This window comes from Heptranchias perlo, chromosome 21 (assembly GCF_035084215.1).
Source record: "Heptranchias perlo isolate sHepPer1 chromosome 21, sHepPer1.hap1, whole genome shotgun sequence".
Lineage (NCBI taxonomy): Eukaryota > Metazoa > Chordata > Chondrichthyes > Hexanchiformes > Hexanchidae > Heptranchias > Heptranchias perlo.
In genome coordinates, this window is record NC_090345.1 from 44,561,798 (window position 1) to 44,582,495 (window position 20,698).

Below are 20,698 nucleotides of genomic sequence, written 5' to 3' on the forward strand. Positions count from 1 at the left end.
AATGTGGTGTTACTAGTTTTTCTTTTTTTTTGTTTGGTTTCCCAGCAGCTGATTACGAGGAAGTACACTGTATATAACTAGCAAATCGCCTAGTGCGATGCTAATGGTGAGTCAGAAGATATGGAGTTTACTGCTGTGTAATGTATATTATTGGTGCTACTCAGTTATGGTGACTGAGTAAGTAAAGAAAGAAAGAACTCGCATTTATACAGTGCCTTTCATGACCTCAGGGTATCCTGAAATGCCTCACAGCCAATGAAGTACTTTTAAAGTGTAGTCACTATTGTAATGTCGGAAAAGCTGCAGCCAATTTGCACAAAGCAAGAGATAATCTGTTTTTTTGGTGTTGGCTGAGACATAAATACTGACCAGAACAAGAGCAGGGGAGTTCTCCTGGTGTCCTGGCCAATCTTTATCCCTCAACCAACATCACTAAAACAGATTATCTGGTCATTATCTCATTGCTGTTTGTGGGACCTGGCTGTGTGCAAATTGGCTGCTGCGTTTCCTAAATTACAACAGTGACTATACTTCAAAAGTACTTCATTGGCTGTAAAGTGCTTTGGGACTTCCTGAGGTTGTGAAAGGCGCTATATAAATGAAAGTTCTTTTTTTCTTGAGAAGATGGTGGTGGGCCGCCTTCTTGAACCACTGCAGTCAGTGTAATGAAGGTGCTCCCACAGTGCCGTAAGAGAGGGAGTTCCAGGATTTTGACTCAGCGACAATGAAGGAACAGTAATATCTGGTCCAAGTCAGGATGTTGTGTGATTTGAAGGGGATCTTGGAGGTGGTGGTGTTCCCGTGCACCTGCCCTTGTCCTTCTAGATGCCGGAGGTCACACATTTGGGAGGTGCTGTCGAAGAAGCTTTGGCGGGGATTTAAAACTGAGTCACGGTTGGGGTCACGCCAATATGGCTTTTCTCATGAGCATGAGTTTCCACCAATGACTCTCTAGCCACTGAGCTGGGAGCCATGGCTTAATTATTCAAAGTGCATCGCCGCTTCAAATAACTAAAACATGTCACTGTATCCCACTCATCTCATTCACTGCATCCCACATCCCTCAGTCACTGCAACCCACTCACCTCATTCACTGCACTCCACTCCCCTCAGTTACTGCATCCCACCACAATAAGTTACTACATACAACTCCCCTGAGTCACTGCACCTCACTCTCCTAATTTACTGTATCCCACTTCTCCCAGAGAATTCATCCCACTCCCCTCAGTCACTGCATTCCTCACCCATCATTCACACATTCCACTCCCTGCATTCACTGCATCCCAAGCAGAGATATTTAAATCATCGACAGCTACAGGTGAGGTGCCTGAAGATTGGAGGGTAGCAAATGTTGTGCCTTTGTTTAAGAAGGGCGGCAGGGAAAAGCCTGGGAACTACAGACCGGTGAGCCTGACATCTGTAGTGGGTAAGTTGTTAGAGGGTATTCTGAGAGACAGGATCTACAGGCATTTGGAGAGGCAGGGACTGATTAGGAACAGTCAGCATGGTTTTGTGAGAGGAAAATCATGTCTCACGAATTTGATTGAGTTTTTTGAAGGGGTAGCCAAGAAGATAGATGAGGGCTGTGCAGTAGACGTGGTCTACATGGACTTTAGCAAAGCCTTTGACAAGATACCGCATGGTAGGTTGTTACATAAGGTTAAATCTCACGGGATCCAAGGTGAGGTAGCCAATTGGATACAAAATTGGATTGACGACAGAAGACAGAGGGTGGTTGTAGAGGGTTGTTTTTCAAACTGGAGGCCCGTGACCAGCGGTGTGCCTCAGGGATCGGTGCTGGGTCCGCTGTTATTTGTTATTTATATTAATGATTTGGATGAGAATTTAGGAGGCATGGTTAGTAAGTTTGCAGATGACACCAAGATTGGTGGCATTGTGGACAGTGAAGAAGGTTATCTAGGATTGCAACGGGATCTTGATAAATTGGGCCAGTGGGCCGATGAATGGCAGATGGAGTTTAATTTAGATAAATGTGAGGTGATGCATTTTGGTAGATCGAATCGGGCCTGGACCTACTCCGTTAATGGTAGGGCGTTGGGGAGAGTTATAGAACAAAGAGATCTAGGAGTACAGGTTCATAGCTCCTTGAAAGTGGAGTCACAGGTGGATAGGGTGGTGAAGAAGGCATTCAGCATGCTTGGTTTCATTGGTCAGAACATTGAATACAGGAGTTGGGATGTCTTGTTGAAGTTGTACAAGACATTAGTAAGGCCACACTTGGAATACTGTGTACAGTTCTGGTCACCCTATTATAGAAAGGATATTATTAAACTAGAAAGAGTGCAGAAAAGATTTACTAGGATGCTACCGGGACTTGATGGTTTGACTTATAGGGAGAGGTTGGATAGACTGAGACTTTTTTCCCTGGAGAGTAGGAGGTTTAGGGGTGATCTTATAAAAGTCTATAAAATAATGAGGGGCATAGATAAGGTAGATAGTCAAAATCTTTTCCCAAAGGTAGGGGAGTCTATAACGAGGGGGCATAGATTTAAGGTGAGAGGGGAGAGATACAAAAGGGTCCAGAGGGGCAATATTTTCACTCAAAGGGTGGTGAGTGTCTGGAACGAGCTGCCAGAGGCAGTAGTAGAGGCGGGTACAATTTTGTCTTTTAAAAAGCATTTGGACAGTTACATGGGTAAGATGGGTATAGAGGGATATGGGCCAAGTGCAGGCAATTGGGACTAGCTTAGTGGTATAAACTGGGTGACATGGACATGTTGGGCCGAAGGGCCTGTTTCCATGTTGTAAACTTCTATGATTCTATGTAGAAATTCACCTGGGGGCGCACTATGGGTGTAGGGGTGGAGGGATACGCAAGTGCTTTGGCCTCTGCCTCCTGGAACACCAGGAGGAACACCCTCTTCTTCAAAATAGTGCCATATTTAATTTCCATTAAATGTGAATGCAGGAATTTATAATCAAATGCAAAAATAAGGACAGAATGTCTGACTTTAAAATGGGGATTGAATTACTTCTGCGTGCAATGGTCCTATTCTCCTTCGCCCTCTAATCCCACTTCACTTAAAGACTACACTTGGTCATGACTGACTCCCTGTCTGCAACGTCACGAGATCAAATAATGTATATATAAATAATAACTCTGCCCCTGGTGATGCTGCTGCATTTAACGTAATTTATTTGTCTGTATTTTTAAAATATGCAAGGTAGGGGGGAGCCATTTGGTAAATAAATAAATTAATAAAGCAGCACTGCTGGATGGAGCGGGCCAGCAGGTCCTGGGCAGCTCTAACAATGACAGCAGGGTCAGGGCGCAATAGAAATTAGAGCACGGACAGGCCTAGGCCACAAGGCTCAAGCAGCAGTAAATTAGAGCAGACTGGGAAAAAGGCCCAACGACAACAGTAAAATATGAAAATGAGGCTGGGACAGGGCCAGGGCCATGGCAGAAGGCCGCAAGGGGAGCAAATACTGGAGTGGGGCCAGCCTGAGAGGGGAATGCCCATAAATTATTACAGCAGAGTACAAGCAGGTGCAATCCACAATGGAGATTAAAGTGGGACTGGTCCTAGAGACCTGAGGGGAAAATTATATGACTAGGGACGGGCCAAAGTTCGGAGGGACGAATAAAATTCATATTAGGGTGCAAACTACAATCTAAAGCAGAGAAACTGATCAATTTTAAATAAAAATGTATAATTAATCCCAAAATTTTGAAGTGCACGCCAGTTTAAATTTACACGGACTTCCAAAGCAGAGGCCTAAGGAGGATGGAGGAGATTTAGAGGTGTAGCCAGTAAAAGGTAAGCAGCTGGGAGACATCTACCGGAAAGAGGCCTGGAACTACATTGTGACAGGCCATTGTTGACATAGAGAAATGCGCATAATAAATGTTTATACAGTTGTAAATGCTGAACACATAAGTGTACTCAAACATTGTGACAACAGGAAGGAATTGAAGTGGACACGAATTGCATACTATATGCAATTTTTAAAATATATATGTATATTAATATCAGTTGTTAAATGTAAGATGACAACAGATTTGAGATTTTAGAAACTAGCTCCACAGAGCCACCTACTGGCCAGAGTCGACAACTCCCTGTTTAAGTGCAACTGTTTACATTCAGGTTAACCATTCTAAATGTTTACATAAGCAATTTCAATGTTAAATGTTGACATAAAGCAGGAATAGTGACAATGGGAAGTTGGCCTGGAAATGCAGTCTTACACAAGATTTTAATAATGGATAATATACTAATATAAACACACATATATAATACAAAGTGTTGTGAACTAAATATCTTCATGGTATGTACTCCGTCCATTGAACAAGTTTAAATCATTGTTAATTCTGCAATACACACCACTGGTCACGAGGACACTTTGTAATTGTTTGCACATTGCTTGTAATGCACACCTTCTGAAGTTTTAACAGCAGTAAATATATGGTGAAAAGAAATTAAATTGTGGCTAAATTCTGCACCAGATAACTACCCAATTGTCATCACATGTTACAATCAGAGATCAAACACTGCCCAAGCGATCTAAAAATAGTAGGCTTCCAAACACTTTTCTTGTTGTTTAATGACGTTCTAACACGCTGCTGGGGTGTGCATTGCCAGATCCAGTAACCGGTACCAGTTTCGGTGCGTTTTGTCTTTGCATGACATTGGCCGTTTCATGATTTAGTTTGTGCACTTTTAACTTACGTTTTAAATGTTGAAATTTTCTGGCCCAAACACGTACAATCCATTCCCCGCCCCCGTGATGCCTGGTAGCAGTACAGTGCGAGCCGTAAAATGGTAACTATTTTACTTTCGATCTAACTAAGCCCATGTAATTAACAAACACGAAAGTGCATGACTTAGAATGCTCAGACGGTTTTTTTTGCAAATTTCAGTTCCTTAGTCCCACTTACATTTACTACACAAGATCAAACTTACATTTTGACTGAATTAGGTAAAAGTGGCAAATTTATTATACGTCCTTTGCATATATTTTTTATACATGTTTGGGTGGATGTTTGAAATTGAACATTTCTTACTGAAAATTTAAATAAACTTCTCATTACCGCCCCCTTACTGTCTAAATTCGCTCCAGAATGGATCTCATCTTTGCACTTAGCTGTGATTATTACTGTAAAGTACGTGAAATAGGTTTTATGCAAGTCCAGAGCAGTGGAAAATTCCCCTCCCACCAAAAACACATGCACAAGTTTGAAGGTCATCAGTTTTGGTTGTTATATGGAGCCGCATTCAAATAACAGAGTTGTTGTTCTTCTTTCTGGCTACAGAGCATAACAGAAACATGAAATTAAATAACCAGTTGGGGGGGGGGGGGGTATGCATGCTTACGAAAGCTTTCCGTTCGGGCTGTGTACCTGTATTAATATCACTGCTTTCGCGGTGCGGAAATAGACTGCAATATAAACGAGCTATTTACGCTGCAGGCACCGAGATGTTTTACTGCAATTACTGCACAGCACTGCAGACATACAGAGTGTGCACATCTACTACTTAACGGACTACAGTCCTTCTCTGCTCCTGTTTTCTGTTACGAGCCGTAGCTGCAGAAAAATGGAAAGTTATTAATTATTAACCAAATGTTGCATCGAGTCACGGTTACGCAAATGCAACGCACGCTTTTAGCATTTGTGAATATTAAAAACAAGGGGTGGGAAGGGGAGATAAGCTGCCCAGTGATGGGCAAAGGGGGGAGCAGCTTCGGGTTAAGAGACCCAGTACCAACTCCCACTACCGCACTCATCCAGGGCAGTGCAATGCAATGCACGAACCCCAGTAGCCGAGTCGTGCAATGCAATGCAATTCAATGCACAAAGCTCCTGATGCTTCGCCTGTTTCCACTTCTTCGTTTCTTTAAAAAAAAATTGTTGTTGGGGATGAGGGTGGTGGGGGCACGCACTCATGTGCGTGCGCGGCCCCGCCAGCGCGCGTGACCCAGGGCCAGGGGCGCCCAGTTTGTGCGGTTGAACTTGCTGAGCCAGCGCGTGCTCGCTCGCTCGCCCTGATGCCGGAGGCGCGCTCTGGCGCGCGCGCGCGCGCGCGTGCACGTGCGGCGCGCGGCCCCGCGATCGCTGCAGGAAATCTTCTCCCTCTCATACACACGCTGACGTCATGCCGCAGGTCCTGGCAGGGCGATAGAGGCCGGTGGCCGCAAAAGCGGCGGTGAAAAATGAACCGCCGCCTCGATCCCGCTTGCAACCGGGCGCGGAGCGATTCGGGCACCCGCCCCCTCCCGCTCGGACCCCTGGTTGAATTTCTACCCCTCCCGAAAGCCGGCCGCATTGCAATCCCAAGCGGAGCTGGGTCGGCAAGTCCCAGTTGCAACTCACTTTGCAAAGAGAAACAGTGTGACTTTCAGGGATTTGGTGCAGTTTGAAGCAGGGGCATCCAAACTTGGGGGGAGTGACAATAATCAGGTGCAGACAGCGGTCATATCGGAGCTGGCGGGGCGAAGAGAAATGAATTTCATATTGCAGCATCTCTGCACCTTCTTGTGAAACATCCTTGCATCTGCCAGGACCGCGCACATTCATTCAAGCCAACTTTGGAGGAGAATGTAGACTTCAATCAATTGAGAAGGGCGATATGGAGACGGACTCAATCAAGGTATTAAACTGCTTTCTGCTATTATTCTCACACTCGTCTCCAAACCTCTCCACTGCCTGCATCCCTACCTTCACCTTACTTCTAATGACATGTAAATAACGTGTAAAAGTTTTTTTTGAGGAAAAAAATTAATTAAAAAAGCTGACCTAAAAACTCTTCAGAAATAGCTCCAAGCATATTTTGGTTGTTGCTTGAAAAAAATAAATTCCTTAACAGTCAAAATTTTTTTTTTCTAACGTTTAATTTAATTTAATTTTTTTTTAATTATTAATTGTTGTATGTGTGTATGTGTTTTTTTTTCCACGCAGTGGGTTGGTTCTCCGTGCGGTTTACACGGAGCCTACATTTTCTACAAAGCTTTCAAATTCAGTCTTGAAGGCAGACCAAGAATCCTCTCCCTCGGAGACTTTTTCTTTGTAAGATGTAAGCCAGGAGCTCCGATTTGCATAGCAGAACTCCAGCTGTTGTGGGAAGAGAGAAACAACAACCAACTTTTGTCGAGTTCCAAACTCTACTTTCTCCCAGAAGATACACCCGAAGGAAGGTCGATCGGCCACGGAGAGGTGATGACCCCTTCTTGTTTGATTCACTTTTAATTGACTTCATAATATTTTTTAAAATTTTTTTTGTTGTTGCTTGTTTTATGAAATTTGAGCTGTGCACTTTGTCTTTGAGAGATCAGCATTTGCTGGGCATGAACTTCAAAGCAAAAGTAAATATTTATAGGATCCGTTTGCACACTGTGAAGCCAAGGGAGGGAGGGGGGATATCATTGCATCTCCCCCCTCCCCATGTAGTTTGGTTGGGTTATGTTCAGCTCTTTCTGTTGGACTTGGGGGGCACTGTGTGATTAAAAATATTTAGTATGTACTAATGGGCGGATATTACGAAACGGGGATGAGATCAAAGCTATTCTAGAAGGCATGTAACTGGGTGAAAAGGGACAGGTACAATAATATATTGAAAAACGAACACACTGTGGATGTCTTTACACAAGGCATGTTATGCAGCAAGGCCGGTGGATTTTTTTTATATTGTCAGCATGTGATGTGCCTTCACAGTGTGTAATGAAAACCGATTCTTTCCATGTAAACATCCAAACGGCAGATTCAGAAGAGAGAGAGAAAAAAATATGTAGCGTGCCAAGGAAAGCAGCCTCACACAATTTTCCATGCAATGACGCAAATCTTTAAATAACTTCTTTATTATTAATGAAAAAAAAAATCTGATTCAGTTACCATATAAATACATTAAAAGGCCAATGGGGGGACTGGATTGGTCTGCGTGGTGTTTATGCACTGTAATTTAATAGCGGTGTGTGTGAAAATCGATGATGAATAGTTACGCATTGCAAGTGCTGGTTTAACATGACGTGTAATAGTCCTGCGTTTTAACTGCATTTTACAGTATCCTGATCGGAGCGAGAGAGCTGCCGATCCCTGTATGGATTGTAAACACTACAGGCGACTAGTTGTGCTCATGAAAACAGCTCTTGTCTGCACGCTGGAGTTAATTGTGCATTCTGAAAGGCTGGCGTGTCAAATTACCTTTTCATATCTGCAACAGGTTTAGAAGCAGTTAAACCCTCATATCGCTTTTTTGTTGTTTTTTTTCGACCACATTAGGAAAAAGACTTCTAACCACGTTGTTACTGTTAAGATCCAGTATCTAATCTACTTTGGCTCCCTATCCAGGTCGATAATTACTAAATACATTGTTACTAGTTTTTTTTTTAAAAAGACTATTGAAAACATTTAGTGACCTCTCAAGAGTTCTGTTTCCCCTCCCCCTGTCTAACTTTTCCTGTGCAGCTGTGTCTCTCTCTCTCTCCCCCCCCCCGCCTTATTATTTGCTTTTGAAATTCATTACTTGACGCGGTTTACTGATCTGGAAAACAGAATAAAATAAATAACGATCACAGATCTCGTGACACTGCTCAGCGAATCTCCCCCCCCACTGTATGCTAAACAGCTGAAAACGATTACCTTATGTAGGATGGAATATCTGCAAATGCCACAGTTTAATAACTTTTGAGCATTTATTTGTTCTCTGCACCTCCCGTGCTGAATACAGTCAGCGAAGCCCACACGTTTTATGCATAGTTTTCTCAACACGAACCTATTAAGTTGGGTGATAATTACGTTTGTTCAGCTAAATAAACTGTAGTAAGTCGCACTGTGACCTTCAGTAGATTTGAAACGATGCGCAACTTTTACAATTTATATATAATATAAATGTACAAACACACATATATATATATATACACACATTCATGTATACATTTATATTATAAATACATACATGTATGTATAAATGTAAGTGTGTCTATCTATATTTAAAAAAGGGAGCGTTAAGAGATTGCGGTTAAAATTGTGCTGATCTGCTATTTCTGACATCCGAGTCAAGGACCAAAGTGCTGTTGTTAATGATTAACTTCTAGTTAATATTGCCCGGAAACCTCAATATCATCTGCTGAGGTGCTGTTAGCTGGAAGTTTACTCCCACGGACAGACCTTAAAATTATGCAAATGTCTTGTGTACTCCACAATAACACGACGAGGAGCAGGTTGTAGTTTCCAGATGCTGTCTTACTTCACGCCCGCTGATGTCATTTCCCTTCTGGCCAGAGTTAGTCATTCATTAGCAAGTAGAACGGCAGCAGAAGCAGCAACAAGCGCACACATAGTGATCCTGAGTCTGGCTCGGTGCCCAGAGAAACTCACACCAAGATCCAGCGACCCAATACGAGACTCCCATTAACAAATATGCTAAAGCGGTTGTCACATATTAATAGGTGTGCTGTGTACCTACGGATTCTTGTCAGGGTTGATTGCTATCGTCTATCTCACTTTGTATCCTCCTTCATGTTACACCAACTGAATATGCTCAGGAACGGGAATTGCAAGTTAATTGACCTAATATTGCATGTTAATCTCTAAATTTAAAAACCCCATAGGAAATCAATTGTCCCTTTTTAAAAGTATGTATATCAATTGCAAAAAGGCATATTGCCAAATTTGTGTTGACTCTACTATAAAACAGAAATGCCCCTTTTGATGCTAGATCATAATTAGATGCATTGGCATTAAAATATTAGATCTGCAATGGAGTGGAAATGATTTATGCAAATTCTGACATTTTGCAAAAGTAAATCAACTATTTTTCTTTTCATTATAAACACAAGTACATAATACACTACATGTGTTGCATTTTGAGCTTTTATACAGTCAATATCTACAATTTCAATCGTAAATGTTTGCAAAATTAACACTTCAACATTCGGGCTTATAGATCCCTTTTTTAACCTTTCAGTTATGGTTTCAAGGAATGTGTAAATCGAAATAGAGAGAAAAAAAATGATGACAAATGGGTCAGACCCTGCTATCTAATAAGCTACTCTGCTACCATCCCAGAATCTATCGCCACATACCTCCGAGGCCATGATCTCACAGATAAAACTGACACAGGAAGTAACAGGTTATGGAGATGTTAATTTTGAGAAATTGACACACACAGCAGAACCAGTGGGGAGGTGAGGAGACATTTTTTTTTACACAGCGAGTTGCTTTGATCTGGAATGCACTGCCTGAAAGGGTGTTGGAAGCAGATTCAATAGTAACTTTCAAAAGGGAATTGGATAAATACTTGGAAAAGGAAAAATTTGCAGGGCTATGGGGAAAGAGCAGGGGTGTGGGACTAATTGGATAGCTCTTTTAAAGAGCTGGCACAGGTACAATGGGCCAAATGGCCGCCTTCTGTGCTGTAAGATTCTACGATACATTACACATGTGTGCTCTTACTCAGATTTTCTTAACCAAACTATTTGTCGCAGAAAAATTGCCTTCTATCTAAACTCTAATCTACCTTTTCAGTGCTGTGCTGTGAATCTTAAGATACTAATTGTGCCTGCATATTAAATCAGGCATAAATATGCAGTATTAATAAAAGCAAACTATTCTAGCAAAACTGAATAAATTGTAGTTCACCTTCACTGTACAGTATATTAATGTCCCATTCCCCAGAGGGGATCAGATATAATGAGTACAGTTATGCAAATTTGACAAATACAGTACAGTATATTTTTGGCAAAAAAATTCCAAGTTTTGCATTTCTTATGTTCGCAAGCTGACAGCGTTATGCGCTTTTGCATTTAATGTGCCAATTATTTGAATAATGTCAGCTGTTTTGAATATAGTAATAGTAAAACTGCAATATCCTTTTCCCCCAAGAGTCACTTGTCTATTTCAAAATTCAAATCCAACAAGCAGTATTGCCTGCACAGTAAAGCTGATTTAAAGTGGGTCAGTTGGAGTGAAGGCAGTAACGGAAGATATGTTTAAACAACTTTAAAATAAAATATAGCAGGGGAAATAATAACATTAATTCAAATAGAGAGCAATGTTGTGATGTTTTATGGTCATAAACAGAGCTGTAGAAAGGACCAGGGAAATAAATGCCTTGGAATGAAATTTAAGATTTGTTAAAAATGCACTCCCAGTTCTACTGCTGGCATGTGTAATTTAAAGAGGTTTTAAAAACTCGCTTTCTAAAAAAAATGTAAAATGATTGTTTGTTCAGGAAGAAAGGAGAAGGGAAAAAAAGTAGACTTCAGTGCCAAGCATCTGACTGTTTTAAGTTAGGTTCCAGTTACCAAATACTCATAAACCATTCTGTCCTCAAATAGTATTGTGAATTGAATAGTAGGGCTCTAATTACTTTTTGCAGTTCATTGCTAACTTTAACTGTGAAATGACTGGGTTGCAAAGGTTACACAGTGTTCTCTGAAGAGTACAAGATTTTATAGAAGATCAGTTCAAGTTTCCCCTGGCATCGATCCAGAGTGTATTGAGCGTTCTGGCATGTTTTCATGTTTGCGTATAAAGGTGCCAGGATTATATAGGTGGTCAGTGCAAGTTTTGTTATTTTCCAGTTTTTAATTCCTCGTAACTGTACAAGCCAAAATTCCACAGAGAAATACAACACTTGGCGTTGCAGTGATGAGTTATGTTAGTCGAGGCAGTGTTGTCAGTCCTGAATTGCTAAGCTAATCAAAAAAGGTTGTAAACAAGGAGCCACATGACACAAATACCAAACATTAACATGAGTCTGTTGCAAAACAGTACATGGGCATGATGAAAGGCCTCCAATGTAGGAGTGTCTAAGTTGCAAATCATGGCCCACATGCAAGTCCTACGCACTCCAGAAGTCCAGACAACTCAGTACTACATCCCCCTAATGTTTTGCTGGTTTGAACATTGTGGGCCTGGAGGTTTGGAAAGGACTGTTCTTAATGCTCGTCCCTCACTGGTGGAGAAATCCTAAATTAAAAACACCAAGACCTGTCAGTGCTTGTGACTTGAGATAGATGCAAATTAATGGAGACGGATTTAAACTTCACACATGTGGCCCCGAGGCTCCCTGGGATGCACATACACCGCCCAGTAAGGCTCAAGCTCGGACCCCTCTGCTTTCAGGCACCAACAGCTTGAGTTACAAGAAGTACGGACGCAGTACTGTCTGATATACAGGTAGCTGCAAAGTGGATAGCTCTTTCAAAGAGCCGTCACAGGCATGATGGGCCGAATGGCCTCTGTCTGTGCTGTAAGATTCTATGGTCTATGTAATCAAATTAGCACTGAAAATGTGACAATAAAGTCTCCCTATGGGCTATAGGGTAAAGACACTACTCGTTGCAGTAGGTCTGCATAAGGCCAAACGATCCCAGGTTTGGACTCCTGGTCCGTGCTGAGCTAGCCAATCGCAGTTAAGGGGCTACTAATGGCCTCGGCGCTCAGGGCTAGGAAGGAGAAAAATTGTTCGGGGCTCCCACCGCCGCTGGTTATCTGGTGACGCCTACTGAAAAGCATGGACATCGGGCGAGAACAGGAGAGGCTTGGTGGTGATACCTCCTGCAGTCAAATAGTACGCTGACATTCACTGTCCAGCTCCACACATGAAAAAAGAAAGACTTGCATTTATAAAGCGCCTTTCATGGCCTCAGGACGTCCCAAAGCACTTTACAGCCAATTAAGTACTATTGAAGTGTTGTAAGGTTGGAAATGAAGAATGGTAATTTGGGTAGGAGGGTAGCTAGTGCCTTCAGGAAAGGAGAGGGGACAAGAGAAGAAAATGCAATGAAAAGTGTATATTTTAATATAATTTGTTTTGTCTTTTCTCATTTTGCCATGATACTATTGTGCAATGCCCAGAATAGCAATCTGAAAAATGCTATCTGGTGTTGAGACATACCAGACAATTATGGTTTTATTATTGAAGCTAGTGCAAATCATTTATGGCAATGATAACACATTTTAAGACCATAGTTCATACAATGAGTAATACAATTTACAGTTCAAAATGCATATTTGTCATTCATGTTTAATATAACATTTACAGGGCTTAATAAGGTTAGAATGTAAATGTGGATTTATATTGTCCCTTCATTGAGCTTTTTGTTAATTGAATATAGAACCAGAACAACATTGAAAATCTAAGTCTTTTTTGAGAACGTGAATTACTAGATAGCCACTTTACATAAAGGCTTTTCTCGTTCCTCTAGGCATCATTTCTCATGTTGCTAGGTCAGTAATTCAATAGACAGCAAAGCAGGTGTACTAATCTGTTTTGACCTGAGGAATTCTTTCTTTGACCTCATGAGGCAACAGACTGAAACATTCTCAGCATGACAGATTTTCTTTCTTTTGGTAGCTGGTTTATCAAAGGGTTGAACAGACCAAACCATACATTAACTAACATTATTATATGGATGGGTGCATACAATTTCACTGCTAACTGTAAGCGACATTTTATTATATAGTTTATTGGCATTTTGTGACATGGGAAGTTTTCTGTAATATGATTGCCTGAAAATTACACATTATGGTAAACTATTACTCCTTTGCTGTCTTTTAAGATGGATATTAGATGTTTTCACTAAATAAAGCACTTTGGTGATCTTCAATTCTGCTTTCGTATGGTCTGTTATATCAAGCAATCTCTTTAACCTTTGTTCTTACGATTTACAGGGACTAATAAATCTTTCGGCTCTGTTACATTTGTATCCGAGGATTTTATTTTTTGTATTCAGATATTTAAATATAATGAATGTAAAAAATAAGTGTGCTGGCTTTAGGCATAAAGTACTTTTCAGATAGAAGCTTTTACTCAGTATATAATCCCACTATTAAAAAATTGTATTTGGACAAGCATCTGGAAATTCTGGCATAAAAGTTGATTTGATGAACTTCGGGAAGTGATTGTTTTCACATTCTCATATTACAAGCATTACTGCCTACACAGCTAGCAGATGTGTTCATCAAGGCAGAAAGTATGAAACAGAATTCAAACAAACCATCCGACAACAGAAGATTCAAAATGGATAACAAAACCTATAAAATGTCTTTTATGTTTGGTATGTTTCCTGCATTCAGGCTTTATGTCGCAAATCTTATTTCTTCAAACTAATGCAGGCAATGTTTTTCATCACTAATGAAGATAGGCTTTTAACTATTTTTAACTTAAAGTACTAATTATGTCTTGTGTTAACAGTGTGAGAATCCCATTCAATTTACAACGTGTTTAATTGGGATCTTCAACTGGGTATTTCATTATTAGAAAGCATGAACTTGGTATTATTTGGGGAAGAAAGCTGGAAGAATTTGCAGAAGTGTTAGATTTAAAATGGTTTGGTATGGATCCATTAGTGCACTTTAAATGTAATCTCCTCTGTTCTTTGAGATGAGCATCTAAACTGCAATTAAAATAATCTTGATTGATTATTCCAATGCTATTATGAAATGCAAATATTCAGTACATTCATTTCATGATCATTTTTGCTGGTTCAGCTTTATAATCATAGAATCATGTTCGAAATTTACAGGAAATCATTCATGCAGTATGAAAGCAAAGAATTGCATGTCACAAGACTAGAAAGGATTTCAAAAGTTTAAACAAAAATAACGATGGAAATGAGATCTAAGATTCTGTAGAACTATATGTAGAACATTTATAACCGTTCAAACTTATTCCTGTACTGTGTCTTTTAAACTACCTTGCTCAATGACCTTCTGAATACAACACTCAAACTATCCGACTAACAGTTGACATTAAGATTACACAGATCTTGTTTACATTAATTATTTGAACCTTCCTTAAATAAATGTTTACATCTGTTTTTTTTCTGCCAGTGGACTTTTATCCTACTTATTTTATTTGCAAATGGTGAGCAAAATATTAGCTTGTCACCATTACTCTTTCCGTTAAAAGGTTGTTGGTCACTCTTGCTGAACACATTTTCATGGTATCCCTTACAGATAAATATACTCAGTAAAGAGGTAATGCGGAAAAATAAAATACTTAATATAAATCGATTAGGCAGCAGAGTGGCACACTGCGATGGTGAACCAACAGACTGTGCTCCAGAGTGATAGGATGTTGTTTCATTTTTTGTGATCAGCCTTGCTGTCTGGAGGAGATGTAGAGTCGAGGTCAGATGGCTCTCCAGAGGGAGGGAGAAAAACTGGAAGGAAAGTCACCCTGGGCTGCTCACGTGCACTTTCGAATAGTTTATTACAGATTCGATTTGCAAGTGTCTGAAAGCAGGTTACATGCTCATCCTCTCAGCTGGAGAATAATACAGAAGGGTCAATAACCAGAGGGCACAGATTTAAGATCATTGGCAAAAGAACCAGGGGGAGATGAGGAGTTTTTATTTTAAGCAGCGAGTTGTTATGATCTGGAATGCACTGCCTGAAAGGGTGGCGGAAACAGATTCAATAGTAACTTTCATTAGGGAATTGGATATATACTTGAAAAGGAAAAATTTGCTGGGCTTTGGGGAAAGAGCAGGCGAAGTGGCACTAATTGGATAGCTCTTTGAAGAACCGGCACAGGTACGATGGGCCAAATGGCCTCCTCCCGTGCTGTATGATTCCATCTAAAGATGCGGAGGGAAAAGAAATTTAAATTGGGCAGTAATTTAAGAAATATATCATTCAATCATCAATAGAATTAATTTTGAAACTTAAAATATTTTACTTATACTTAGTTGTAAATGTCACACCTGGTAGTAAATTGAAAATGGGATTGTCTGAAATGTAAAGGATGTTGCTGTGTATCATTAAAGATCAGCAAGGTCATATTACTTTTTCTTTGTTGTTTCTGGTGTTGTTTACAGGATGAAGTTGTAGCTGTTTTGGAGAAAGTAGTCGTGAAGCTGGATGACCTGATGAAATGGGCGTGCTCAGATTTCAGCACATGGACACGGGGCCTCGGGGCTGTGTCACTGAAACCCTCAAAGAGAAAGGAGCTGGGGATGAATGGACAAAAGGAAGCCCTGCATCACTACAGGCAATGCACCCTCAACAGTGGCCTCAATTTTAAGGATGTATTAAAAGAAAAGACTGACCTTGGTAATTATTTTATTTATTTTTTAAAACAATTTTTTATTTGAGCTCAAGATTCAATTTGAAAGCCGCTCTTTCCCATTATCTTTCGGTTCAGTTTAAGGTTCAGTTGATACTGAGCAGATGTGTATATTCTCATTGAAGTTACTGGGTCTCTGGCAGAATTTAATGGCTTGCAATTTGGCGTTTGCTGTTTTCAGCCGTTGTGACATTTATGATGTTTTTGTGTCATTGATGTTCCTCCTTGGAGAGTTCTAAGTTTGGTGTTATTAGACATGCAAGCAAAAAATATGAGTCTGTCATTTAAACTGTTTGATTTTCATTGTTTTATATAATCAGTAGCCAGTATCAAAAATATGTTATCCATTTGAAACTGCAACTAACTATCTATCTATCTACCTATGTATCTATCTGTCTATCTAAAAAATGTTGCATAAGATGCACACCTACTTTCCACAAATCCTACTTTTTGTTGTCACAATTTTTGGCCGTTCTTTTCTGTCAACATTTATTAATCAGTTTTGCTATGTCAACTGTCACAATGTAATGTAGGCTCTGATCACTAGGTAGCTCTGTGGAGCACATTTCTGAAGTCTGTACCAACTGTCACCATCTTGTATCAAGAAAAAAACTTATCAAATGACCAGGGGCAACATTGTAGGCAAATTACTAGTATTTTAAAAACATTCTGTCCTTTTCTGCCATTGATTTTTATTTTGCTGAGTGACCTATTTAGAATTAAGTCATATCGGTATGGTAACAGCATAAGCTATTTAAGGTGTTCACTGATTGGTTCCCCTTCCCCTGATGTTAGTGCAGTTTTAAAGAATACAGTCAAGAATTGTAAATCCCCAGGTTTATAATTTAATAAAGTTGTGTTTTTGCATCTTGAAAAATGTCCCTTTTTAGTTCTTTCAAGGAATGTAGTAAATGCTGTATCACAGTATCTAATTCATATTGTGATAATGAGTATGATTAGTTGTGATGTAAACTAAGAATGAATTTGCAGAGTACCCATTTTATCAGTAAAATATTGAAGGTAGTTCTGTCCAGGGCTGCTGAAAATACAGCTTCAAGTGTTATTCATTTGTCAGTTATGAAGAGACTAAAGGTTAATACAGCAGTAGTAAGCCGTTCAAATAACTAGCAGTCCTGAATAGGGATTTAAAGGTTTTGCCAGGCTGGTTTCTATCCATGCACATCACAAGTCTACATTACCAACTATCATGTTGCCTGGAGCTAGTAAACAGTTGGTCATGTAGAACCTAACGCAGGTAACCTGAATGGGCATGTTCTAGGCCTATGTGTTTTTAATTTTTAAAAATCAAATCCTAGGGGATTTGATAGAGGTATTTAAAATTATATGGGGTTTTGATAGAGTAGATAGGGAGAAACTGTTTCCAGTCACAGGAGGGTCAGCAACCGGAAGACACAGATTTAAGATAAATGGCAAAAAATCCAGGGGGGAAATGAGGATTTGTTTTTAACACAGCGAGTTGTTATGATCTGGAATGTACCACCTGAAAAGGAGAAATTTGCAGCGCTATGGGGAAAGAGCAGGGGAATGGGACTAATTGGATAAGCTCTTTCAAAGAGCTGACACAGACATGATGGGCTGAATGGCCTCCTTCCGTGCTGTACGATTCTATGTGTTGATCCTGAATAGTTAAAAATGTTTGGATGTATAAGGACAGCCTGCCCAATACATTTTTAAAACAATCTTTTCTCTCTCTCTGTTCTACCTTCTTGCCCCGACATTGCGCTCTATAAATTTTGTGCGTTTGACCATCTAGACGTCAGCAACGGCTATGGTGAAGCATGTTTTGTCGGACATAGTTAGTGGCGCTGATACTTTCTTCTTGCCTCCACCCCCCACCCCCCCCCCCCCCTCAAATGTGGAGACCTATGACCACCACAGGGCCCATCCAAGAATGAACAAAAAACAATCCGCAGAGTTCAACCAAGATCAAAATGCCAATTGAGAGTGCAATTTCAACCAAGCTTCCTGTTCTGCCATTTTCTGTTCCTGATTACTTTAGGATTCAGGGTCCATCTCTTAAATTAAGCTGCTAATTTGATGAGCTGCTGCACAAGCAAGCATATATTTGCTAAACATATGAATGAGTCTTTGCGTATCAGCTAGTTTTAAGCACACACCGATCAATGTATTGCACTGACTAGGCCAGTATTGATATATTAAACCACTTTTGGATTTGTAGTACTCAACCAATTTTCCATGCAGTTTAACAGATGCTGAATAAGTTTTGATTTTGAAAAGTTTAGATGACTAGCTGTTGGCAGCTGTAAAGTTAAGTGGATCAGACACATAAAGTATCGGTTTAAAGTTCAGTTTATGGGTTGTTTCGATAGTTGGAAGTTATATCATTCATTGGTGGTGTAATATATTAGATCTATTATTAAACCATTGAAACTATGGGGTTATGTGTCCATACTTCAAGTCTGTAAAAGGGTCTGTCTGTCTGTCTGTCATCAATTTGGAGATGCATCCGTCTGTCACATTTTGCCAATGAGCAAATAGCATTTTTTACAAAAAAGATGGGCCAGTTGTTTCCTGCTCGTTTGTTCGGACCTGGCGCCAGGATTTATAGGCAGCTGCTACTCAATGTACCTCCCTTGGGAGCAGCAAGTGTCGCTTTTTTTAAAAAAAGTATAAAATAGAGGACAAGAGTCAATAATTTCCAATATACAGAAAAACTACCCGCCAACAGAAAATATTTTCTACTTGACTCCAGGAGTTGCACTTAAAAAGAAAAAGAAAGCAAATCCATTCTCTAATTAAGCCGAGGATCTGCTAAGAGTAGTTAGTCTCGAATTGACCTGAGGAAGGCAGAGTAATTATTGCAGCTTTAAAGGGATGCCGCAGCTCTTTAGCAGCAGAATAATACATGGTGCATGGAATAATTCTCCCGTCCCTTTTATAAATAGCGATTCTCCAACAGACTGTGAGCAGCCCAGTGGCTAATATTACTAGAAAACTTCCTGTTGCGCAGCTAGCAGTGAGTCCGAGGATGTGCTGCTTTATAAGGTCAGGAACATTATACCATGTAAAGTGTAGGCGTGTCCCTTTAGGGCTACAAGCTGTAATTGCTGTCACGTAAACACTGGGGTCATACAGAGGTCAATTTAGAGATGGAAGGCATCTTGCATCTGGAGTTTGTGTTCATGGAAAGGTATATAATTTTTTTCTTCGTACTTTTCTTTGAAATGTAACACAAAAAGGTGAGTGTGACACTTGGATGTGACAAAGTAGTATGACACACAGGAAATTACCTTAAGATGGCGGAGAGAAGCCCTAGATTTGCATCTTCTGCTTCCAGTGGAGTAAACAGGCCTCTTGGGCAATGTAATCCATCCCATTTGGGATCAATTACCTTTCCCTAGTAAAGGTTTGGGGCCTCTTAAGCCCCTCAGTGGGACTCATGTCAGCTCTTAGCTGCTGTGTTCTGCTCAGGCCTACGGAGGGCATAAAGGCTGGAATTCCTGGGATAACCTGAGAACCCCCTCAGACACACCACCTTGATGTAGCAGGTCAGATAGAAGATGCGCCCACAGGTACCCCCTCACCAGGATCTAAAAGGTCACGGCAAATGGGGGCAAGTCCTGGAGTAAGCAGGTTCCACCCTAAATTTCTGCACCCTTGGCCCCCTCACCCCAGCAGAAATTTTGAATCCATACATCAGGCTTTGTTACAAAACAATCTTGATAAAAGAAAGAAAGCCAGTCATTAACCAGGTGACTGAAATTTCCAAGCAGTTTGCTGACCTCTAATTGACCTGAGCAATTTATAACCAGCTGGAGTTACCGGAACTTACACAGGGAATAATTGAGCACTGACCTTAAACACACATGCCAGATTAGCGGCTAAACATCACAACCATACTTCAGACCCCAGACTACCTCTGAGCAACACCACGGGAGGTCTGCTAGTCATATGTGAAAGTGTTGCATCTACTTTGTCTGTCGCACTTGAAAGTGTCACACGTGAAAATGTCACACACAAAAAGTCCATGTCACACTTGGATCTGATTGTCTCAAATACCATATTGATACAACAGCCCTAATTGAGGAATTGTGAGCAAGTGTCCACCTCAGTTGCTCTCCACTTTGGTAAATCTTCTGTTGCACCACTGACTTTGTCCACACTCTTTATTAATTATGCGCTAAAATTCTAAATATACCCATTACACAAGTATACCTCTTGTCTCAGTTTCACGACTCTATACATTTATATACGCAGTATATGCCAGTCTACATGCAGACACAGAATTTTTTTCGCATGTCGGAGGTAGCTTAGAATTTTCTGGACAAGATACAATGGACAGAAGCCAAGCTATCTGCACTCTCACACTGAGAATTTGGAACTGGGCAGTAAAAATCTCACATGCTGCATGTAATCCTCCCACAAATTAAGCTCAGATCGTGTAGTTTTTTTTGGGAAATCGCAATGTTAAGATTCAAAGCCTCACGGTAGTAGGAGCTGTAATGAATGAAGGCGGAAAGTCCCGACTCTCGGCCTGAATCTCCTCGTTGCTGAAAGTTTGTCTTTCTCTTCTCCACTTTTGACTTCCCTCCAAAAATAAATTTTATCCAGACCTTTAAATACAACTTGTTTGCATGCGAATTTCCTTGGGGGTGGTTTCCCAATCAACCAAAGTAACTTTG

General features: G+C 40.5%; 1 protein-coding gene across 1 annotated transcript in view; it reads left to right on the plus strand.

Annotated features, from left to right (window-relative positions):
- Window positions 1-6,114: 6,114 nt before the first annotated feature.
- Window positions 6,115-20,698, plus strand: part of arid5b (AT-rich interaction domain 5B) — a 124,610-nt gene continuing 110,026 nt past the window's right edge. The window contains exons 1-3 of the mRNA XM_068002606.1: window positions 6,115-6,611; window positions 6,920-7,174; window positions 15,787-16,021. Of these exons, the coding sequence (XP_067858707.1) occupies window positions 6,591-6,611; window positions 6,920-7,174; window positions 15,787-16,021 (511 nt within the window). The 5' untranslated portion in view covers window positions 6,115-6,590. The remainder of the gene's footprint in view (window positions 6,612-6,919; window positions 7,175-15,786; window positions 16,022-20,698) is intronic.